The 25,140-nt window shown below is 45.6% G+C and overlaps 1 protein-coding gene across 1 annotated transcript in view; it reads left to right on the top strand.

Annotated features, from left to right (window-relative positions):
• Positions 1-239: 239 nt before the first annotated feature.
• LOC135919429 (corticotropin-releasing factor receptor 1-like) overlaps positions 240-25,140 on the top strand; it is a gene marked incomplete at its 5' end in the record, with an annotated part of 177,790 nt that continues 152,889 nt past the window's right edge. Inside the window, one exon of the mRNA XM_065453255.1 lies at positions 240-447. Within this exon, the coding sequence (XP_065309327.1) occupies positions 240-447 (208 nt within the window). The remainder of the gene's footprint in view (positions 448-25,140) is intronic.

Here is a 25,140-nt window from a genome sequence, read left to right as displayed (position 1 = left end):
GCCAAAGCGCTCGTATATTTATGTCCAACTTAAAGAATCTCAGGTGGTCAAAATTGATCCGGAGTCCTCCACTACGGCATTGCTCATAGTCAGTGCCGCTTGAGGGCGTCAAACTCAATCAATCAATCAATCAATCAATCAATCAATCAATCAATCAATCAATCAATCAATCAATCAATCAATCAATCAATCTGGTGAAAGGACTATGCCGCCGCGGCTAATGTCGTCCGCTCGCCTTTCTTGTGTTGGCAGGAGCCTCCGGTGCCCAGGCGCTGGTGTCTTCAAGCGTTTCCGCTGCTGTGACGTCGTCTGCTCCGCGCTGCCCTCCCGTGTGGGACTCGATTCACTGCTGGCCGCCCGTGGAAGCCGGCAAGATCCTCACGCTGCCCTGCCGGGAAGTGTTCGGCCGGCTCAACTACACGCAGCACGACGTCCGCTGGGGAGCCGGTGAGTCGCGCGCTACCGAACTAGCTGCTTCGCGGCGAAAGACCTCGAGTGTTGGACAGATGCGTGGATAGGACACATTTTTCGACAGACATTTTATTGAAAACTTAAAGTCGGTGCACCACAAAACTGCTGCGCCAATAGCCGAAGCTATAGCTTCACCTATTATATGGCCCACGGCGAGTAAATGTGCACTGTCAGCGTACCCATTTTTATACTACACATTAACAAGAATTTGACACCGAGTGCCTCAAGTAACATGTAAACAACTGCTTAAATATTTATTTATTTATTTATTTATTTATTGATACTGTTGACCCTCGCTTGAGGGTCGTTACAGGGAGGGAATACAATGTACAACAATGTACAATTTTGCACAACATACAAAATTCATATATCATAATCATCAAGTTGGGTGCTCCTGACAAAAGATGTCGATAGAACGTTCGAACTTGTGCACGTCCGATTGCTCGACAACTTCAACAGGCAAACCATTCCAAATTTCGATCACATCAGGAAAAAAAGAAAAACGAAAAGCATCAACACGTGACTCGTAAGGCTTGATGGATCGTGTGTGGTTTGTTCTCGCGCTCCGTTTTCCCGGAGGCTGAATATATCTATTTGATTTAATCTTAAAGTGCCCTTGAATTATTTGAAATAAAAGCTTTAGTCTTGATTTTTTCCTTCGATTTTCAAGTGACTCGAGCCCACATGAGTTCAGCATTTCCGTCACTGAATCCCTTCTTCTGTATCTTGACGAAATAAAACGAGCGGCCATTCTTTGAATTCGTTCCAGTTTATCTTTTAGGACTTTTTGGTGCGGGCTCCAGACAACACAAGCGTACTCCAAGGATGGGCGGATGAATGTTTTGTAAGCTATCAGCTTGACATCTTTTGTTGCATGTTCCAATTTCTTCCGCAGAAAGTAAAGTTTTTGGGAAGCTGTCGAGCACACATTATTAATATGTTTATGCCACTGCAGATTATGTGCAATTGTAACACCTAAATACTTGAAGGTATCAACATTTTTTAGATTATTTTTTCCAATATTATAAGAAAATAGCTGCACAGTCTTCTTATTAGTTATATGCGTAAAAGTTGATTTTGTGTAATTAATTTCCATGTCCCATTTTTCGCACCAAAGATGCAAGGAATGAAGGACACGGTTTATTCTAATTTGGTCGGTAGCTTGTGTTATTCGAGAATAAATTAAACAGTCGTCTGCAAAAAGCTTCAATTCTACGGGAGATTCGGTAACCTCGTTAATATCATTAATATAAATTAGGAACAGTAATGGAGCTAAAACCGATCCTTGAGGAACGCCAGAAAGTACTTCTAGTGTAGAAGAAAAACAATCATCCACATGCACAACCTGCCTGCGATTGTTCAAATAGGCTTTAATCCACTTAAGAATGGTTTCGCTAATTCCTGCTCTGTATAACTTGAAAAGTAATTTACTGTGTGGAACCTTGTCAAATGCTTTTGCAAAATCTACGCAAATGACATCTATTTGTTCTTGGGCATCTATGGCTGAACTAAAATCATGTATCGTTTCTATGAGCTGTGTTATGGTAGATAGCCCTCTTCGGAATCCGTGCTGATACTGATAAAAGAACGCGTTATCCTCGAGGAAAGTTAGTATATGTTTACTTATGATATGTTCTAATAGTTTACAGCTGATACTTGTCAGGGAAATTGGGCGATAATTATTTGCGAGTAGTCGGTCGCCGTTTTTAAAAACAGGTGTTACGACTGCGCACCGCCAATCTTGTGGCAACGAGTTAGTGTGTAGGGACTTTGTAAAGATTATTGTCAAGAAAAATGATATCCACTCAGCGTATCGCTTTAAAAACTGGGTTGGAATCCCATCCGGCCCGCTAGCCTTTTTAGAATCCAAAAGTAACAATTGATTAAACACGCCGGCCTGAGTCACGACCAGGTCTTCCATCGAACATGAGAGGGAGGAAGGCGGGTACGCGTCAAAGTCGTCATTGCTTGGTTTAGAAAAAACAGACTGGAAAAAGTTATTGAAATGATCTGCTATTTTTGTTTTTTCTGTTACTATGTTGTCACTAATTTGAATTCTATTTATTTCCTCTTTGTTGCCACTAAGGTAAAGCCAAAACTTCCGAGGTGCCGTTTTAACGAAGCTACATAGTTTTTTATTAAAAAATTGCTCTTTTGATTCCATCAGAGCCGTTTTTAAACTCTTTCGTAATTTCGATACCTCAGCTGAGCTGTCTTTTCTCCTGCGCAGCCTCTTTATCTTGCGCTTGATGTGTATAATAGGTCGATTAATCCAAGGGTTACGGGGTTTTATTTTCTTTTGTCGAGTTGGAATGAATCTGTCAACGCAATGTTTTATGATATTCTTGAAACGTAGCCATAGATCTTCAACTGGTTCACAATCGCAGGCAAGTTCGAATTCACTATATGACATTTCTAGAAAATCTTGAATGGATGTGTCGTCTGCCTGCCTATAAGCCTTAAATTGCACAGGTACAAAGGGTTGGCCACGAGTGTTTGTTCTGATCGGAATGTGCACAGAAACCATTTTATGGTCAGATATCCCGTCTTTAACAGACACAGTATAGTCACCCACTCTGCCCGAGAGAAACACCAAGTCCAAAAGTGACCGGGATTCGAGTGTTACCCTCGTGTCTTCTTCCACGATTTGTTTAAGATTGTGCGAAAACATTATTTGCAGCAGTGCTTCGGAACTAGAAATTTCAACGTTCCCAGGTATCAGTCTGTCCCAGTTGATGCTTGGCAAATTAAAATCTCCGGTCATTATTAGTCTGGTGGTACGGTTCAAGTGAGTGCATAAGAACATATTAAGGTCATCCAAAAACTCTGGTGAAGTGGCAGGCGGCCTATACACTGCACCAACAAGGTAAGTAACACTCGCATAAGTAATTTTGCACCAAACTGTTTCAGGCAAAGTGCACTCGACCGTTACTGCATCTATAGATCTTTTGACAATGATTGCAACACCCCCACCACGAGTATCCCTGTCCCATCTGAACATCTGGTAATTTGGGGGTACCATACAGTGACTAGGCACACCGTTGTTTAGCCATGTTTCGCTTACGACGAGTACGTGTGGACTTTCTGTCAGTAATACATATTCTAATTCGGTTACTTTGTTAAAAAGGCTACGAGCATTCAAAGATAAGATTCGTAGCTATGACGGGGTGAGTTCAGGCATTGATTCGCCGGAATTATCCGAGGTGTCAGAGCCATCATGCGAGTTGCCTGCTTTTCTAGTGCGTTGCTTGAACTTATCTCGGGAGTTCAGGAGCGAGCGTGCGTTCTTCTCGTTGTCCCATGTGTATAACTTGTCATTTATTTTGAGCTTGTCGATCAAAAAGACTTTCTTGCCCTGCGCCCTTTCAGCAGAGGCACTTTCCCACAACTTCCTTCGCACCGCTACCGTTTCCTTTGCATAATCATTGCTTACACTAACCGATTGTCCTTTCAGTTTATTGCAGTTCTTTAGCACTTGTTGCTTTTCTCTGCTGTCATAAAATTTCATAATAATTGGCCTAGGTCGTTCTTTGTTCTTTTTCCCTATACGATGAATTTTTTCGACGGTTTTTACTTCAACTCCCAGCGTATCGTGAAAAATTTTATCTATGACAGCTGCCTTTAACTCCGTCTCTGAATCGCCGATTTTTTCAGAAACACCAAAAACCAGCAGATTGTTACGACGACTATAGTTTTCATATTCAGTCAGTTTCCTGGCCTGTTGCTGAACTGTTACCTCAAGATATTCAATTCTTTTGTTCAATTCTTGTATCACTGCCAAGGAATCAGTCAGTCTATCAGTCTTTTCATTAAGTTGACCAATATCCTTGCTGATATTAGTCAACCGGCAGTCAGACGCGGCTTGATTATCAATAATCGTCTGTAACAGTTCAGCTGTCTTAGGCCCGGGGTTTTCTTCTATGTCTCCCGACATCAACAGCATCAGCACGGACCAACAGTCAATAGCAATGCAATGAAGCCTACCAGGGCACGGCAGGACAACTAAAAATCTATTGTCACTATGGTAACAGCAGTCTGTGGATGGGGAACCAACCTGCACAAACAGCAGCAGCGGGTGAGCCATGCTGTCCGCAGGCCAGATGCCGTGCCCTCTGATCTGGTCGGTGTCGCGTCGTTCCTTAAGTAGATCGGCTGCTGGTGACGTCACACCTCGTGGTCGATATCCCTTGAATGTGCTGTTGCTTGTAACGTGGCCCGCGCAAAGCATCAATGGTTGTATCACGGTGATGTTGGTCGTTGATACCGGGGTGGGCGTTGCATGCAAAATCCACGGCAGAACCTGCACAAACAGCAGCAGCGGGTGAGCCATGCTGTCCGCAGGCCAGATGCCGTGCCCTCTGATCTGGTCGGTGTCGCGTCGTTCCTTAAGTAGATCGGCTGCTGGTGACGTCACACCTCGTGGTCGATATCCCTTGAATGTGCTGTTGCTTGTAACGTGGCCCGCGCAAAGCATCAATGGTTGTATCACGGTGATGTTGGTCGTTGATACCGGGGTGGGCGTTGCATGCAAAATCCACGGCAGAACCTGCACAAACAGCAGCAGCGGGTGAGCCATGCTGTCCGCAGGCCAGATGCCGTGCCCTCCAATATAAAATAAAAGCTAATAAATCTTTGAAATTGAAGGCAAACAGCAGAACAGATAAATAAAGTAAGATGCTTGTTATTAAACATGTACAGGTACGATAAAACGTTTTGATTCGAAATATATTGACATCAAAACGCCTACTATTCCATATTTTCGCACCATATAGTGCTGTCGCAAACACTTACCATCGGTGTTCTGCGGCAGTTCTAGCGTAAGCGTTTGGTAGACAGTTTTAGCAGAGCGTTTGCTTGCGCTCCGCTCCGCACACGTTTCACGCGCACCGGTGGCTGCACAGAGTGCATTGATTTCGCTTATCTAACAAGAGCGTCTTCCAGAGACGCCACTGACGTGCTCTCAGCTTGGCGGTGAAACGATTACGAAAGCATCTACACGCCCCCTGACGCACCGCTAAATCAGGTTCCTAGCGGAACGTGGTCAGCGTCCCACGTTCCGCTGCCGCTATGTGTGCTGTGCGCACGCGCGTCGGTGTTGCCGGTAGCGTTTTGCTGAGCGGCTGCGTGCCAATTGTTGTGATAGGCCGTTCTGAGCGGAGCGGACCGTAAACGCTCTGCTAACTGGTATCGGTGAACGAATTGGTGAGCGCCCCTATGGTGGGCGCCAACAAACGCGTTATCTGTACCTTTCGGCTTTGTTATTCTCGGCCTTTTTTTTTTACGTTCGTGTTGGCTAACCATATGATCTTAAGGTATTTTATTGTCCTAACGAAAGGGCCTTCATTCTGTCTGTTCCCTGGAGAGAGAGAGAGAGAGAGAGAGAGAGAGAGAGAAAATCGGAGTGGGAAAGGTAGGCAGGTTAGCCAGAACAGCGTCTGGTTTGCTACCCCGAAACGAGGAAAGGGTAAGGGAAAAGAAGGACAAAAAGGATAGCCTAGAGATAAAGCAAATGCCTGTCTCCTAGATCTTAATTCAACTATTGCTGCAGCCGTCTGTTACTCTTTATTACCGAAGTTTCCTCCAAAATGTATCTGCTACTCTGCGAGTTGTACTTGGATATGGTTATTTGCGTGGACGTGTAGAGAAGTCGCTCTTGCTTTTTACGTAATATTTACGACCCACGCTGTGCTTCTTCGGAAAAAAGTAAGCTTAGCTCCGAAAAAAGAAGTATATATACTCCCACTCCCTTATTTCTGAAGATCGCTTAGGCTGGGACGCTACGCAAGGCATTTAAGACTTAATAATGACGTGTTATGCCTTTACTTCAAAGATATAGTCAGAGAACGCTACAGTTTGTGGTAGGAGTAAAAATAATTCGTAGGCTCGTCTACGCAGAAAAACAAACAGCACTCGAACCTATCGGCATGACTCTCGATCAGAAATGCCTAATTAGCTGACTAGGAACGCCAGAGAGAGCTTATCTGTCGGAAACTCCGGGAAGCCACGGGTTGCATATCTTTATCCGGGTGCACTGTTTGGTTTGCGTGTTTAATGAACCCTTGGAGGAAATGTACTATTCCTCAGATGGCCCTGTGTAAGCAAGCGATGGCTGTAAGCAATAGAACAGTAGCAGCAAGGTTCACTTTTCTGCGGAGAGAAAGATGAAACGACCAACGTGTTTGCCGAGGAACGAATTACAGCCATATATATCGAGCGTGCTTGCGTTCAAACAAGCGTGCGCTTCGCGCGGCGTTAGTGAGCCCATGATTTTTTTTTGAGACGCTAGAAATGCAAATGCGATGTCTTCCTGTCGGTTGAAAGATCACTCGATGTTTGGGCGCGACAAAGGTGGGGACATTGCCACCGCTTTAGTGAGTCATATCTGCTGCTGGGGCCTCATATAATATTGAGCACAGTCTTCCAAGTGTCGGCAAGGAATTAACGGCATAAATTTTCTCGGGGCTTATTTTTGGTTCGCATGTCGGGTCCCTTTAGTACACTTGTCGTCAGGCGCACGGTACTTAATCATCTAAAGAAAGTGCCGGCTATGCCCTATTGGTTGACGGCGGGAGAAATGTCAATGACCTTGATTGCGGGAGCCATTCGTGCAGTTACCAGAGTTAGCGCCTTGGTTTTCTTGGTTCCTCTCAGGCGGCACTCCTCTCTACCAGTACTTAACTACTTCCGCATGGAAGTCCTAGCGCCTTTCCTAAATTTCTCACAAACGTAACTGTCTTTCATGGTAATCGTAATAAATAACCTGGGCTTATAATGAACTACTGGTCACGCACGTTCTTTTATGGTTGAGTGTAAATAGCTACTCAGCAGCTCCGACATGATGCTTCTTGCTTGTCATTCAGCGCGTTCTTTTTTATTCTTCGGCAAGAGGTTAAGTAAGGCCTTGATAGCCTTGGGTGCTCGAATCCTCGTCTCGGATCTTGGTCGTGTGTTTATCCAACGCGCTATCGCGACGAAGTTTTATTAGCTCGCTCCCACAGAAGCTAGACTAGCGCGCATCCTGAAGTGAACCGTAGCCTGCATTCATCAACTTACGAACAGCGCCTTGACGGGTGCAAGGTCTGGCTGGGCCCCGATAAAATCGTGCAGCCTTGTGGAAGTGGCGGCTCATCTGCCATGTAGGCTCAGAGCGAGTCCGCAGGGCTGTACACACGCATACAAGAATGTATCATGTCTCGTGCTGCACTGTTCTCATCTGTTTACATGATTAATAGTATTTATGTTGAGGTTAGCAAGGAGGCGTTGTTACGTTTATTAGTTGTTTTTTGCTTCGCTAATGCCTCCGTATACACCACCAGTGACTCTCTCGACGTCTTTCCGAGGGTCTTGGTGTAGTCCTTCACGTTGGGTTGCTTGTCTGCATATTGTATACATTTTTTGTGAATATTTAGGTGGATATGTGCACGCCATAAACTTCTACAGTCGGCGTTTGTTAACGAACCAATCGGTGAAGCTAACAGTTCCATAAAAGAAGAAAGAAGAAAGGATGACCATTTGTGAGGTGTTTCTAAGCGTGAACAGGTTTACGAGCTCAACACAGATCAACTGAAGCTAGCAATGCCTGACAGCACCACGCGTTATTAGTGAGCGAGTACGGTTGAGAAAGAATAGCTTCAATGCCTGCTCATTAGTCCCCGGCTGCGCCTTTGATGTGTTTTGTCGGTACTAACACTCACAGACGCTCGTCTCGTCATTTCACGCGACCTTTATATGCGGCAACTTCTTCCGGCGGTAGTCTCAGCCGTGTACGAGGAACTGCGCCCGAAATTTTTTGTGACTTATCCATGCTCACAGCACCTCCCTCGTTAAGGAGTTTTAGTCCGCGCTTTTTGCTGCAAGTGTTTTCATTTAATGTCTTCTTTTTTTAGAAAAGCACAGCTACTCTAATCCATCTCGAGCCAGGCACTCGAGGTGGGAAAGCAAGAGTGGCAACGTCAATACAACGCAACGAGATGCAAAGTCTCGTAAACCTTTCGGTTCTTCGGTGTTGGAGTAGTTGAATGCATTCAACGTGTCAGCGATCCCTTGCTGTGATACTACGTGGTGCACGAACTGTGCAGAACACCGGAGAAACACGGCCGTTTTGCGATGAATTCCTTGCTTAATTGTATTCCTCTGTGCAGCGGAAATAACAACAAAGGAAGTCTATAAAATACGCAAAACTTCGTAGCTTTGTTGCATACTCTCGCGTACATTTGACTGCTAGCTCAATGTTAATTATTCACCGAACACGAAATACGTCTTATGAATCTGAGGTAGGAAGCCCAATAACAAGCCCTGCATGAAGCAGGGTTGGCATCTTCAGCTACCAGTTAATTATATCTATCTATCTATATATCTATCTATGTATCTATCTCACGGTGTTGCTTATTTCTGGTTTTCCTCAATCACATGCGCATGTTGACATTCATTAAAGATGAATGTCTAGCCTGAATTCTCAAAGAATAAGCATTTCTCAATCACGTCCTGTTGAAAGGTGTAGTAAATTTCTTTAAAATGTTATTTCGATGTTCATTTTAACAATGCTAACGGCATTACACGTGTGTTCGCGCCGAATGTTGAGGAGCGCGCCCACGACCATTCTCGCGATCATGATGCAAGCGGCCCCCCGGCGCACGTCTTTCCGAAGATCAAAGGATGTGGTATTCACAGATAAACGACCGATAGAAGCAAACAGCTCCTAGAAGAAGCTGAGGTTAAGAAGCGAGAAAAGCGCTCGTCGCATGCTTCGAGATATCTAAAGAAGTCACCAAAGCGGTAGCAATATCCGCGGGGGCAGGGACAGCCTATACATAGGGAGCCAGCATGCGCCGGAGTGTACGCGGTACAAGCGAGTGGCGTAACATTGCACCGCGAGGGGGGAAAGAAACCGACGGCGAGATCTCTCTTGGCAGTCGCAGAGCGGTACATCAATCTCAGTTCTCGCTCGGCTGGTCATTCGGCCTGCAGAGCAGTCAGTCCTCACGACGGCTCCTTTGGCCATTCGCTCCGTGGGGATCGCGGGCCACGAAATTGGCTCCGCGAAGCGTCCTACACCGAGTAGCTCGTGACGTGTGGGCTATACAAGCTGTCGGTTCATCCTTCGAGTGGACGTGAGACCTTGACTTCGACGAGGTCCGGCCGATTTCGTGCTTCACGAGAAAGTGAATACGGGGCCAGCAAGGGGAGATTCTCATCTGTCCATCTAGACACTGCTTTCGAGATGTCTTATCAGTCGAAGTCTGAGAAGTTTAAGCACTACGCAACGAGCGATGGAAGGAAAAATGACAGGCATAACGATAAGAGACAGGAAGATAGCGCTGTAAATTAGAGAGCGAACCAGGATGACTTATATTCTATTTGATATTAGGAGCAATAAATAGAGTTGGATAGGCCTTGCAATGCGTAGATCAGATAGCCGTTGGTCTATAGTAGAATTGCAGAATAGGTACCAAGGGAAGGAAGGCGCAGTTTTCCTTCCCTTGGTATCTATTAATGACATCCTGGAGATGTTAGGCTGACTGTTCGTCTACTTGCTGCTCCAGGTATTGGGTGATGATAATGATGTATACAATGATAAACAATTAACAGCTCACACAGTCAAACACACACGCGTGTATACATTACAGAGATATTTACAAAGTTTCGTTAAGGATCGTGACCCGCAATAACATCAACAGCGCCTTCGTGGCGCGTGGCGCGCAGGTGGTGCTTTGCCATGGGCCGAGTGCCGCAGTCAGAAGCTCGAGTCCCGCTGCAGCTGTAGTGCCGCCTTCAAAGACCGTCTTCTCTGACGCGTAGCGGTAGCAGTCACACAGAACATGTTACAGGTATTCAGGGCCGTTACATTTAAAGGACGTTGACGAGTCTGTCAATTTAATCCTGCACTTGAAGTAGTTCGTGTAGGTGACGTTGAGTCTGATGCGGTGTAGGCATGTTTGGTCTGAAGGACGCATATGACTAGACCGTATGATGGAATTAGGAAAATTCCAGGCATAGAATGGTGTCAGCTAGCACGAGGCCGGGGTATTCACAGATCAAACGGAAAAGCGTTCGTCGTCCAGTGCACATAAGAGATAATGATGATAATAATAATGATGACGACGACAAAGACCAAGTGGTGGTGCCTCAGGTAATTGTGCGAAACCAGTAATATGGTTTTTTTTGAGCACGTGTGACTTCCTACGCGGGCATACTGAGTCGGGACACCCTTCAACTCCTTTTGGACTGGTTTGCGGACTGAACTGTTTTGTGCAGAGTGCTTAAAGTAGCGTGGAAGTTCCGTATTATCGTTTTTATTGTATAATGTTCTATGCTATCCCGTTCCACTCCATACACTATGACATCCTTTTACATTCCATCCCGTTTGATCCCATCCGATAACAGGGAGAGAGCGGAGGGAAGGGTAGCCAACAGGACGTGATTCTGGTTAACCTCCCTACCTTCTTCTTATCTCTTTCCCTCCTCCTTGATCCCATCCGATCCCATCCCGGTGTCTCGCATAAAGTATCTTACAGGCTTTAAGTTAACTTCCAGCAACGTCTGACTACAACACCTCTGGCCGCGAAGAAACTGCAGAGCACATTCTGTGCTACTGTTCGTCCTTAAAAGATGAAGTGCTCGTTCGCCGCACCGCTCTAAACCATTTAGATGGAAGACCTTTGTTGTCGGACAGGCAAGATTTTAGGAACGTGGTCTTGCATTTCACAGCTGCAGAAGGCCACAAAAGTGCAGCTACGTTTCCTGATGACAACCGGAATGAGCGACCACCTTTGACAGAGCGCCAGAAATTTTCATTTCGTCGCGACTGCAGCGCGCATCAACCCTTGATTTTTCTCTCCTTCTTTTAGTTTGTTTCCCCCTCTGCTTTCCCTTCTTCCAGTGCAGGGAAGTCAACCGGACTGTGTAGTAGTTACTAGTTAGCGTCCGCGCCTTTCATTGACCAATTTCTCTCTTTCTTCATTAGCAGCACCAAAATCTGTCGCCGCTTTCATCGGAACCAAACACTTGTCAGCATCTAGTACCAGCCTCACGCCCTCTCGTGAGAGCCCAGTGAACCTAAGTGCTGCCAGTTGCAACGCTCCCATGACGCTGGTTAAGCGCCTCTTGCACGACATTGTTAGCAGCACCGCTTGGTCCACCGTGTGGGTGGGCTTTTCAGTGCTCACGTGGTATGCTGTTCGCTGGCTCACGGGAGCCAATTACTTTTACTTTAATTCGCGCATGAGTCGTTGTGCAACGTAAAGAAGCGCCGCGACAAGCCGCTTAATTTTCTTGCACTCTGGGAAAGAGCTGTTCTGAGCTAGGTGGCGCAATCGTGCACGGGTGCAGCGTACCTCTCCTGGGAAGAAAGAGAAGTGGCTCTGCGGTCAGGTCACATTGCGCCGATCGGCTTCGTCGAGCGACGGCCTTACGCAGGAAGGCTGTGACCGTTTACGCGTTATTGATGCGAAAGCGTCAAATGGGCCCGCTGAGTGTAAAAGTGGGCGTCTGTCATCTGTAGGAGCGAAAGGGCACAACATTTCCAATTGGCTGCAACGCCACGGCCCGCGCGCGCCTCGAGGGAGCACAGCGGGCGAAAGGGAACACCTTCTTCTTTTTTTTTATTGCGATAAAGGCTTGCCCTTAAGGCATAATTCTTGGAGCGTGTATGTGTATTATATGTGTGCTGTGAGGCCTGTGTTGTGTATGAATTGAAGCAGTGTTTTGTGGAATCTGTTGTCATGTATCCAGCGGTCATAGCTGGTTGTCACACTGTAGCGGAGGCCGGCTTGCAGTAGGAGACGCGAGCGTTCCGATTGTAAACCCGTACATGTCCATATTAGGTGGTATGCATCTGATTCCACCACAGGAACGGAGCAGCTGAACACCTGCTGCAGCGCTAGCGTACAAGGTGTTGCTCGTGGGGAGAGGGTATCGCCGAGACGCCACGTCACCCTGCTCTCGCTCTCGGAAGCCTGTGTCATCCTGAATGCTGCGCTCCCTGTCCGCGTAAGCTCTCGCCTGCGTTCTAACTGCGCCTCGGTGTGGCGAAATCGAAACGCGGTAAGCGTATCAGCTCGCTCGCTTGCCCACGGGGATTTCATAACTCGAAGGACCGCTCAGCGGGGTTCAAATGAACATTGATGCTTTCGCATCCACAACTCGTAAGAAGTGCTTAGGTACCCTCAGATTTTTTTTATGCGAAGCATATTACGAGGGCTCAACCCAGCTCCTCAGGCGCGGCGGTGACCATGAAATCACGTGACACCGTGACGTCACGACAGAGGAGAAGTGGCTTTGGCTCAACTCTTGCAAGACGGGCTGGGTGGGAATCGAACCAGGGTCTCCGGAGTGTGGGACGGAGACGCTACCACTGAGCCACGAGTACAACGCTTCAAAGCGGTACAAAAGCGCCTCTAGTGAATGCGGTGTTGCCTTAGAAACGCGCTGTTTCTAAGGCGTGCGTCTCTTGCTCAGGCGCACATTTCGTTGCCGCGCCGAACGCTGCTTTGCTCGACGCTCACCGCGTCCAATGCGGGGCGCGTAGTCGCTGCCCTGTAGCCCATTGTCTTACACCCCTTGGCGGGTCGACGGGAACGCTGTCGCGTTCCACTCTTGAAGGCGAAGAAGTAATGCATGAGTTGTTTCTTCGTCTAGCCGAACCAAATATAGCCAAGCAACAGCAGTTCACCAGGCTAAACAGTGGTTCAACAACTAAAATAAAGGCTAGTATGCTTCGCATCCTGGGCTTAACCTTACCTAAGCCACAGCCATTTTTTTTCTGTTGCGTGTCTAACTCGTCTTGTCACTCTTTGTGAGCGAATAGGTGAGACTTTCGTGCACTACGACATGTGGTCTAGGAGCGAGAAGAGACGAACGACTCACTTTCGTCTGCGTCAGCGTCAAGTTACAACTTAGACGGGAGTGAAGAGTGCGAGTGGTAAACAAGCACTTTTAATCCAAATTCCGTTACCGGCATCTCCAGTTTCAGCCTGCAGGCGAGCTAGTGGAAAGCTAGCGCGGTTGCCACACTTTAGCACTTAGGCGCGATAATTCCAAACATCGAGAACTTCTGCAGCTCGACCATTGCCCCACGTGTATTTACAGTATTAGTCACGCGCTGTAACCGTATTTTAAGCCTGTATAGTTTCTGGAAATGCGGCACATCGCTCGGTGATGCCATCTGCAGATCGCTGGTTGGCATTAGTACACGCTTGATATCGGTTGAAGTGAAGCGCTGCGTAATGCCCGGATTACGTGCTAGCCTGCCTCTGTGCCGACAGCGAGTATCGGACTAAAGAGTTCGCAATTGCGCCACAAGGGCTCTTAATTGAGGAAAGTTTAACTTTCATACTGGGGAACAACAAAAACAACGAAAAAGGACTCCTAAAGCGATGGCTCTATTAAACCGAGACCAGCAGCTCTCAACATCTCGCCTGTGTGCAAAGCAGCCGGTCAGCAGCGCGATGTTGAGTTTTCATCAGAACAAGCCTTTTTGTTTCTTGGATGGTCATTGCTTTATTTTTTCGGGTCACTATCAATGCGTGAGCATTCTTTGGCGAGTAGCCTAGCTAAACCTGTCTATCACGTGAAAAGCATTGTCTTGCATCTGTACAAAAATGCTTAATTTGCGAAATAAAGACGTTTAATCGTTGTAATAGTGTAAATCAAGATTCTTGGTAGCTCTATAAGTGCTAAGGAACAATAGATATAAAAAACATTGATAAGAGAGAATACCCACATGATCCGATTTATGCGTACCCACAGGAATACATAAGGCACTATCGAAAATGCATAGGAAAGCTTATAGTAGCGGTGAGCCAACTTAAAATTTGGGGGTAGGCCAGATTATATTTGGGGGTGGGCCAACCTGAAATGTCGGGATGGGCCAACTTGAAATTTGCGAGAGAGCCAACTGAAATTTGGGGGTATACTCACGCAAACTTAGACATCCCGAGGGGAGGTTCTACGTAATGTTGTTTGATGTAGTCCTTTATAATTGGACCGCAAAGAATAAACGCGCCTTTCATCAACAAAAGGCATACTGATCAACTCTCGTCAGATAACATTGTTGGCGAAAAGTAGACTTGCAGGTATGTTTTCGAAGATGGAGGGCTGAGAGGCTCTCGTGGAAAAGCAATGGATTTCTGTTTACTATTTCTCGTGCAGGCTTCGTATCGCACACGTCTGGCGTGTGGACGCAGACCTCGACGTGTTGATGGTCTGTACCATTACATCAATATAGTTAAGCGAAATCGGCAGCTACATCATGAACTGCGGGCGTTAGGTAACCACAAATTGTCACAGTGGATACCATGCATGCAGTGCATGCATTGAAAGGGCAACTTTCATTATCGTAGCCTCCATTTCCAGTGCGGACATGCGCGCGGAGCGCTCTAAGAACAGTAACTGATGTTTGCTGTCATTTTGAATTTTCAATACTTACTTCAATTGTACATTTTCCTCTTACCTTGTAAGGGTCTGTTATTTGATCGTTATAACGTGCATTTTCCGTTGATGTGGATGTACTGTTACACACATTTCTCTTTTCCCGATGTGAAATTCAGTTGCCGCAAGCGTGCTGGCTCCAACATCCGCATTTGAACCCCTGTGATACGTACCTATGATATATACCGAATAATGCCTATCGAACATCGAGTAGTAGGGTTACATAAAAATTAGACGGTTCAATGTTTTCTTTTTTCTATTTTTGATAGCAAATGCTAACGCGAGTGGTACTCCGGAAGAATTTATTGCAACAAAAACACTTTACTTTCTCCACAAGCCAGTGTCCTGGAGCCAGCGTATAGAGTCAGGAGCCGAGTCCGCGTAGAGCCCGCTATAGACGCAGAAATGGACTATAAAGCACCTCAGAATCCGTCAACGAAGTTCATGTCGCGACTATCGCACAACGCACTCTTTCTGCCGCGATAATTTGCTGTATTTCTCCTCCGGAAGGAACGCAAGCAAGCGAGACGTGACAGTTGACGACACCAATGTCTGCCCGTCGTGTGAACACCTGGGTCAAAATACGCAATAAGAGACGCACCTTAGAACACGGCACGCGACATATGAATGGAAGGAGGCAAAAGTGAATCAGTCCTGCCAGCCAGTTTGTACTTCTCGTTAGACAAGGCCTGGAGCGAAGGAAGTGACTTCTCCATTTTTCCTTGCCTATATAGTAACTGAGAAGCCAAAAGAAAAGACGTCAGTTTAAAGAGAGGACTCACTTTAGTCTCTACTTTGTACTCCGGTTCCTCGCACTCTTGTTATTCTCTGCATTCGCGTTTCGTTAAGGGTCCGTTTAGGCATTTACATTAGGAGCCATGTCTGCGCGGTCAGTTTGCTGCACCCATTAGACAATGCCACGTGCGTGAAGCGACTGCTTGTGTTTTCTTCTCTCGTGAACTAGAAGCCAGCACCGGAGCCTGAAAATTGGGGAGACACTTCGCTCTTTGTTTAATCTTGTCGTCTGCTTCTACGCTCCCTTCCTAAAAAGGAGTCACTCGGACGGAGCAATCGCCGCCATGTATTGTAAGGCTACAGATGCGTCTGCGGCCAACAACAATCTCCTCTTCTCCCTCTTGTATTTTCTCTGTTCGGGTTTTACTAAGGCTTCAATGTACTTCAGTATAAGTACGATGTCTTTATCGAAACTAACTTTACCGCGAGTACAATACGGGACAAACGGCGTACCTGATCCAAGAAAAAAAAGTTTTTTTTTGTGTTTAGTATTTGACTTTTTTATTTGGTAAAGAGAAAGTGTCGTTTGGGTAAGAAGCAGATCAGCTTTCTTGGAAATGTTTCTGAACTGAAACCATCACACAACAGACGACGTGCTCTTGTTCGAGAGATGTACTGAGCATTTCTTTTTTTGTCTGTCTCATTGCACCCTGTACAACGCGTTCACATCTACACTGCTGTTAGGCATTCGTATGTGCTTCGCAACAGCGGAAAGCGACGGTTTCCGGCGCAGAAACCAGTCAATGCAGAACTGGAACTCTCGCGTTTCAAGGCTGCACCAGTGTCCGGCCGACTAACTACACGGGACAATAAAAACGGTGTCCGCTTCCTGTTTTCGCTCTCTAGCTACTTCCCCGATCAGACCAGTTGATCAGACAAGCAACAGCGACCAGTTTAGTTCCTATCTGGCATCCGCCTTTTCTTTTTCGGTTCTTCTCGTGACGCAAATAGCAGCGCTTCTCACGACCTTGCGGTGGTCCATTAGTCACGACGGTTAATAGGGGCGTTCCGCTAGTGTCGCGCGACGCTTTTCCGCACGCGTCTTTGCGCGATGAAAGAAAGCCGGAAGCCACTGGCGGCCACGGAGGCTTCGCGTATTCCGTGTTTTCCTTCGCCTAATCGCCTGAGGAACAATCGTAGCTGTTTCTCGTTCCGCGCTTACTATAGCAACGAAAAGATGTCTTGCAGGTTCTGCGAGAATCCGGTTAGAATGGTCGACGTCTCGCCCGTTAGCTATGAACTATGAACGCGACCGTAAACGAAGCTGTCGATGCTAACAATGCGACTTTGTTCGAAAGCCGAGTCTTCTTATGAGCAAAGGGTCCGGGCAGCGAAACGCCCGCGGAACTCGTCTGGTCTGTGCTTTTCAGGTGGATATACTGAGCCAACCTTGGCGGCAGCTGAGAGGCCACGGCCCACAGAATATAAAGCTCCTCTCCAAATCGGAGCGGCCAGATTGCTCCATCTGAGGAACGCGGAGCCATCCTCAGCGCCGATCCACTATATTAGCGCCCTTGCCATGACAGATGACATGATTGGCCAGGCACGAGTGCGAAAGAGACGGATGAGGAAGAGTGCTTATCAATCAATCAATCAATCAATCAATCAATCAATCAATCAATCAATCAATCAATCAATCAATCAATCAATCAATCAATCAATCAATCAATCAATCAATCAATCGGTAAATCAGGCAATCAATCAATCAATCAATCAATCAATCAATCAATCAATCAATCAATCAATCGGTAAATCAGGCAATCAATCAATCAATCAATTATTAATTAATTAATTAGGTAATTAATCAATCAGTCAATCAATCAAGCCCTCTCCTTTTTGTTCATTGAGTAAAATGACGATTAATTGCCCTCTTACTATTCTTTTCACCTCTTGCCCTTTTTGCTTTGAAGCGGTTAAAGGCTAGCGAAAAAGGAGGCGCTTTTAATTTTTTCTTTTTACGCTAGTACACCGGAGACGGTGACTAGAATATTAAAAAAGAATAGCCAGAATGAAAGAACTGGAGAACTTGGCGGTTTAGTATAATCGCGGTGTTCGGTGCTGTCGATGAATCTGTAATGCATCTGTAATGCATGAATCTGTAATGCAACCATGGTGTGGTCGCGGTTCGGAAAGAAAAATAGAAAAAGAGGAAGAAAATCTTGTACAGAAAGGTGGTGGGGGTGGGTAAGGTCTGAGAGCCTACTCTGGAAGGTGGGAGTGTCCCGGTTGCGAGCTAACTCTAGCGTATTACTACTCTGCACTTTTGAGGTGGCGCGGGCAGGAGAAAGGGACGCATTGCAAGTCCATCGTATTGTAGAATTTCCACAGGCACGTGTGAATTCGAGTGCTTTGTAAAGGGGCTAGGACAGCCCTAGTAATTACAGTCGCACAGTATGCTTTAGTCCAAGAACCCAGAGACGAGTTCTCCCGAGAGTGGTTGGCCATCGACGTGATCGGTCAAATAGAGCGACTTCTAGCGTTATCGCGTTCGTGCCGGACAAACCCTGTGTTTTTAAAGGTAGCGAGAGAGACGAAAAAAAGAAAAAGGATGGAAGTCAGGGAAATTAACCAAAAAACAAACTCGGATTTGCTACCCTATGCTTGGGGAGCTGGAAGACAAATACGAATTATATATATATATATATATATATATATATATATATATATATATATATATATATATATATATATATATATATATATATATATATATATATATGCTCATGAAGGGAGTGCAACTAACGTCTTTGGAACATCGAACCACGGGCGCTTGCAAAGATGTCAGCAAGCCAGCCTCTTTGTAGCAACAGCAGTGTCGAAACAACTCTGCACTAGCGGTAAATAGCATGCCTATAGAAACTGGTGCAAAGAAGTATACGAACGGTGGCTAACGAGAATAATAGACTGCACAGGAGCTCCGAGAGCGCAATTAGTTCCGAGCTTTGAAAAAAAGTATTTTTGTGCGGTTTGTGGCCTTCACGCTTACCTGTTTGGTGGCATGTAATTAGTGCGGTTTAACATAATGTTACATCTTGAATCTTCGAGGGATTGTTCGCGTGGAGGATGGCAAACTAAATTTCGAAGCTGCGTTGCATTTCATCACCGCTAATGAGCAGACAGCAATTACGTGCGCTTTACAAGTTAGCTTCGCAATACTCTAGACGGCGAGGCAGTGTTGCAATGAAAGCCTCCTAAAGGAACCAAGCGACAGGACCACCATTTCTAAACTTCGCTCAGCGTACATGTGAGCCATGCGCTTCCGATGTGGTGTTTCTATTGGGGCGCAGCTTGAGAGCTGTGTCGGGAATAAATATTGAAATTGCGTGCGAATAACGTTGCACCCTTCTTGTGAGGTAAATATAAATTTTTCACCAGATTACATGTTGCATAGAATGAAAGTAAACATAATTGTACGCGTTGCTGTTAGTTGTGCAGGATTTAATTTACTGCTTCAATAAAGCGTTGCTTCACATTGATTTAAACCGGCTTTAAATCGGCATAACTTCCTTTCTTTCTTTCTTTCTTTCTTTCTTTCTTTCTTTCTTTCTTTCTTTCTTTCTTTCTTTCTTTCTTTCTTTCTTTCTTTCTTTCTTTCTTTCTTTCTTTCTTTCTTTCTTTCTTTCTTTCTTTCTTTCCTTCTTTCCTTCTTTCTTTCTTTCTTTCTTTCTTTCTTTTCCTACCAATGACTAACCGCGTCAGTGCCAGGAGTCGTCAATGTGTACATGCAACAAAGCTGCAAATTCTTTTTTTTTGTTCCTACCATGTTGCAAATGACACCAAGAATGGTTTAAAATTTGCATATGTAACATGTGTACCAGTACAAACAGAGGTGCTGTGAGCCGTTCGCGCCTACACCATGACTACAACCATGATAAAAACGAAGTCGCCTTTATATTTATGACGATGCAACAGAAGCCAAAAGAAAAAGAGTGTGCAACCGAGCTATCAGGAATTCTACAGAGAAAATCTGGTTTATTTATAGTTATACTGTAAGAAAAAGCAAAAGTCGGTACATTTGGCCATGCCGACTGGGTCGAGTCGAGATTCGACTTATTGCTCAGAAATCGGGACTGTCCTTCTAAAAAGCGCAATACACCAGTCTTGTAGGCCAATTTACATATATTTTCATGGGACATATACATATATATATTTTTAGATGTAGATGGGCATGCTTTTGTTTATTGTTGGACAAACTTGAAGACAAGTTGAGTAGGTCGGATCTTCTCGAGCACAGGGTAGCGATGAAGTCTACGGATTCTTCTTTTGTCATTCAGATGAAAATAAATATATTTGTCGTCGTGTGCTGGTGAAGGCTATTCATTTTCACTTCATGAAATTTACAAAAAAAAGTTATGCATACATATTTTCTCGTAATACTTCGATAACTCAGAAGGAAATGTGGAGATGAAATGCTGGAAGTCTTTCAAAGAGTTGAAAGGCCGCGGATGCTGGAGGTATAGCATTACGCTTCCCACACGCGCACGAATAAGACGCCTAAAGCAACACAAGGTGCGGTGCAGTCGGTATCAATAACTAAAACCCCTATCACCAAAGAAGCATTGCATTGCGCTCACTGCCTCGAGATGCACAGCTTTTGATGGCCACGGACCTAGCACTGAAAAAAAGAAAAGAAAGAAGGCCTGCTCTCACGAATCTTTTTTTATTCTTACACGCCAGTCATTGCGACGCCGAACACAAGGCTTTGTGAATGAATTCGCTGTCCTTAAGCGATGCTTTAGAATTTCTTCGACGGCCTCGCTTAAGTGTTTCCGCGCCTGACTTTTTTGACTCAGAGAGAGAGAGAAAACGGAGAATGCGAAGAATGCCGGATTGGAAACGAGCCAGCTGAATGAGCACCGCAGCAAAAGCTGCTGCGGCGGCTACAGTATGGGGTGCCTCGATGGTACCGTCTTTGTATGGGCTATAGGGAAACGCAAAGGGGCGTCTGCCGACGCCTCTGTCATTTCTCAACCAGGGAGCTGGCACGTTCGCTTCGACCTCGTGTCTAAAACAGCGCGCACAGCTTCGTTACGCTCTTCAAGGGTGAGCGGTACGGGCTGCGGAACGCGAGGCTAAACGTGCTTGACAAACAACGTGCCTTCTAGAAACACTTCGTCGAGTAACACTTGAGAAGAGAGAGAGGGAGAGAGAAGAGGCGCGCATGGTTGACCATAGGTGATCCTTGTTTACTGCTCTTGCACTTGGGAAATAGAATTGGGGATATATAAATAAAAAGGAAAGAGATGAGAAGAGGAGGGTAACGTTAATCGGCGCATGCGCATGTGTATAGCTTTCTCGTTGCGATTTGTTGGGCGTGTTGGTAAACGGACTTGGAAACCATATGCAGCGCCAGTGAACAAGGACAGAAGGGAGATGACACCACAATGCGCTAACTTCAACAACTTTATTTTCAGGAAACAACCACCTATTTACGCCATGCGCATTGGCGCCACCTCATCCAAATTTTAACCATCCAAGAAAGCGATCTCCTTTTCTAACAAGCCGACCGAAGGGGCACTAGCACACGTATCAATATATTCTGACAGATAGCCTGAGCCTCAATAATCTCTCGCACATCTTTATCATTGTGCTTCGCAAGAAAATAGGAGTCGTCGGTGCAATCTGATTGTTTACGACTTGAGTGAACCTGAGGAAGAATCCTTTGAAACGCTTCAGGAGGCAGTCGTAGACGGAATTCTGAAATACATTCTTGATGTTGACCTTCCGGGAATAAATCTAATTCATCGACTTGGTAGGCCAAAACCAGATGACGAGACTTATATTAGACCGGTCATTTTTAAGTTGCATGACTACAGAGACAAAGCGAAAATCCTTCAAAATTGCAAGAAACTGAACAATACCAGATATTCTATTGGTGAAGATTTTTCACGCAAAGTTCGTGACATAAGGAAGAAAGCTTTGGAAGAAAACTAAGGAAAATCGGGACCGGAAAGAGAAGGTGATGTTAACTTCCGATAAAGTTCGCATAGCTGGTCGCCTTTTTACATGGGACGCAGATAGCGACGATATGGTTGCGATAAAACCCAAGAAACGACGAAAAGTCCAGCTCAGACCGCAGAACAACGCGATCATATCAAAAGTAACCCTTTTGAACCTAAACGCACGAAGTCTTGTCAACAAAGTGGAAAGTCTGGAAGCTTTTTTGATAGCACTGTGTCCGGATGTGGTCACTATATCCGCAACGTGGCTTCACTCCAAGGCAGTGGCGTAGCTAGGTCGTCTGGCACCCGGGGCCCACAGGTCTTCGGTCACCCCCCCCCCTCCCCCCCCCACTGGCACCTTGCACCCGGGGCCCACGGCCCCCCAGCCCCCCCTATTGCTACGCCGCTGCTCCAAGGCCTCGGATAATGAAGTTGTTCCGCCAGGTTATGCTATTCTGCGCAAAGATAGAGCATCGAGAGGCGGGGGTGTGGCTATTATCTTGAGCGATGATTTATCTTTCATGCCTATGCCTGATGTAACGAACGTCGAAAGTATTTGGTGCAATCTAAATATAGAAGGATACGCTAGGTCTTAGAATACGCTAACACAGCTTGGTTATTCCACGCTAAAAACAACGTTAAAACACTCGAAAGGGTTCAAAGGAAAGCCGTGTGCTTTATCTTCAACTGCTATAGGACGCATGCATTCAGCCACAGATCTTTTACTCACAGCTGGGCTTCACACGTTGTCCAGCCGTGCTAAATTACACCGTCTAAAGTTTTTGTATTTACTGCTTAATATTGCATTAAAGATGCCTCCCACAGACTTTGTTCGTATAAACACTACAACACTAACACGTCACAACATGCACTCACCCTTGAAAAATATTTCTGTCACAGTAATACTTTCCGATATTCTTTTTTTCGACAAGTTTTCCTAGATTGGAATCGCTTGCATCCATCAGTCATGGCCTAGCGCACCACAGACAAATTTCTTACCCTCGCTGAGAGCTCTGTGCTTACATTCCTCTCAGCATAACCTTGTACATAATCTTATATTAGTGTTTCTCTCAGTGTATTTATTGTATTCAAGTGCCATCATCAGTTTTATTTATTATCGTCATGTGTATTGCATGTTTTTCCTTTATTTTTGACTCTAAAAAAATGTATATATTAGCACTGAACCTGTATATGTATGTTATTGCCCTCTCCTGTAAAAAATCCCAAGAAGGGATTGACAGTATTCCGAAACAAACAAACAAATAAATAAATAAATAAATAAATAAATAAATAAATAAATAAATAAACCGGGCAGGACCCATACACCGGCGCACAGCCGCATTCCTGACAGTGAATTGACAGTTAGTTGACAATAAGCAATACGGTCATCTGTCAACTCACTGTCAGGAATGCGACTGTGTGCCGGTGTATGGGTCCTGCCGGGTTCTTGTGAAGCACAAAGATAAAGATGTGCCAGAGATTATTGTGGCTTAGGTTATCTGTCAGAATAGCGATACGTGTGCTAGTGCCCCTTCGGTCGACTTGTTAGATAAGGAGACCGCTTTCTTGGATGGTTAAAATTTGGGTGAGGTAGCGCCAATGCGCATGGGTTAAATAGGTGGTTGTTTCCTGAAAATAAAGTTGTTGAAGTTAGCGCATTGTGGTCTCGTCTCCCTTCTGTCCTTGTTCACTGGCGCTATATATGCTTTCCAAGTCAGTATAGCTTTCTACTTTTTATTTTATTTTTTAAGCTTTACACTATTGTTAACCAAGTGAGAAATGGTAGCCGTCGCTAGAAAACGGCGACAACAACTCCTATGTTAATTCTTATATAAATAAAAAAAATAGACGGGTGGCATGCTTCCCTGTCACACGTTTCGAAAGTCAGACCGTATCAATTATAAACGAAGGTTTATTGCGCGCGCACTAGATTTATAAAGTAGCTGAATACGAAAAAATCAAGGTTGCCAAATGTGGAGATAAGGAAACAAAAAGCTTGATGCAAAAAAAAATGTTTTTACTCGCTCAATTTCTCAGCTTCGTGATTCGTGTTCTTTATACTTCATTGCAGCGCAGTCCTTTCCGAACGCTGAGAATAAACTTCAGGCAAACCTTCAGCTTTATCCAGCTTCGGCATCTTCGTCACTTGATCACACTTCGTCGCATTCGGTAGAGAAAAAGCGCGGTAACTGTCTGACTAACGGATGGACACTTCAAGTGCGATGTAGGTGGGTATATATAGGCAAAAGGCTAACCGGGGCGTAAATGCAGGTGTTTGAAGCTACCCAATCTCACGCATCAGGCATATATTTAGTTTTAAAATATCGAGGAAAGGACGGCAAATTTGTACTAGGTGGTGTGGTGAACTTAGGAAATTTGAGAAATGTGTAGATGTCCACAGGCGCAAGCCGTCTAATTGCAAATCGCTAGGGAACTCATTCGTGTTGAAGCGGACTTAATATGATGTATGGTTATGACGATGATGATGATGATGATGATGATGATGATGGTGGTGGTGGTGGTGGTGGTGGGGGTGGTGGGGGTGGTGATGATGATGAATAGGAAAAGCGAGCAGGAAATACAAGAGAAATAGCTAAGGGTCTCCGTGTCCAGCCAAAATAATTATTTCAATAAAGCAGGAACGTATGGAAGCACAATAGCGTTGACTACTCGTAGGAATTTTGTAGACTGCGTAAATCTCTTTCTAGTGGGGCGTGGTGCCATTCTACAGCGATGTTGCTAATTAGGAAACGTAACCTTCTACAAACCTTATGTTTCCGCTATTCGCACCTTAACCACCCTCTTGCTGCCGAAACCCGTCTCATTATCGTCCCCGTGGCATTGCGGTCTGCGCTCCTTATCGCATTTTGTCGTCCGACATCGGCGAGGTGCCAAGGCTCACTGAGCCGAATCCATTAGAGCCCGTATACTTGCACCACGGCGGGCGCATCTCCAAGTGGCGGAGCGCTACCGTGAAAAATAGCCGCGCATTCCCGGCACCCATTAGGCCCGGCGAAGATCCGCAGACCCCGAGGCGCCTCGTTTTGGAAGCGCTGCTCGGACCTCGAACCACGCAATACGTCTTGCGTGAGATTGTTCTTGCAGGCCGCTCTGGACGAGAGCTTCGTATGCGGCGGTGAGCAAAAGTGCGAAAGGAGATTCGAGAAAAGCAACGAACCACGATGGTTACCTCTAGCGGGTGATGTTTAGGGATGCTTCCTGGGAATAGCATCTTCAGTCCTTTTCTCTTTCCGTCTTTTCTTTATTGACAGGAACGCGTTAGCATTCTGTCTATTTCGGGCAAGCCTTACTCAGAAAACGGACGCGAGCCAAAAAAACTGGTCATTTGTAGTATTCCTGGATCAGCAGTTTTATCACGTCTGCGGAAGTCGGCACGTCTACGGTTAGAAGGCTAACCACTGTATTCTAGAACGTTCCTCCACTCAACACTCCACCTTAACTCGAGAGGGTATATGCAGCGCTCCCCGACGACGGGAGTGTTCGA

Source organism: Dermacentor albipictus, chromosome 1 (assembly GCF_038994185.2).
Source record: "Dermacentor albipictus isolate Rhodes 1998 colony chromosome 1, USDA_Dalb.pri_finalv2, whole genome shotgun sequence".
NCBI classification, from domain to species: Eukaryota; Metazoa; Arthropoda; class Arachnida; order Ixodida; family Ixodidae; genus Dermacentor; species Dermacentor albipictus.
The sequence above is the reverse complement of the archived record's forward strand: the minus strand, read 5'-3'. Positions and strand labels throughout refer to the sequence as shown.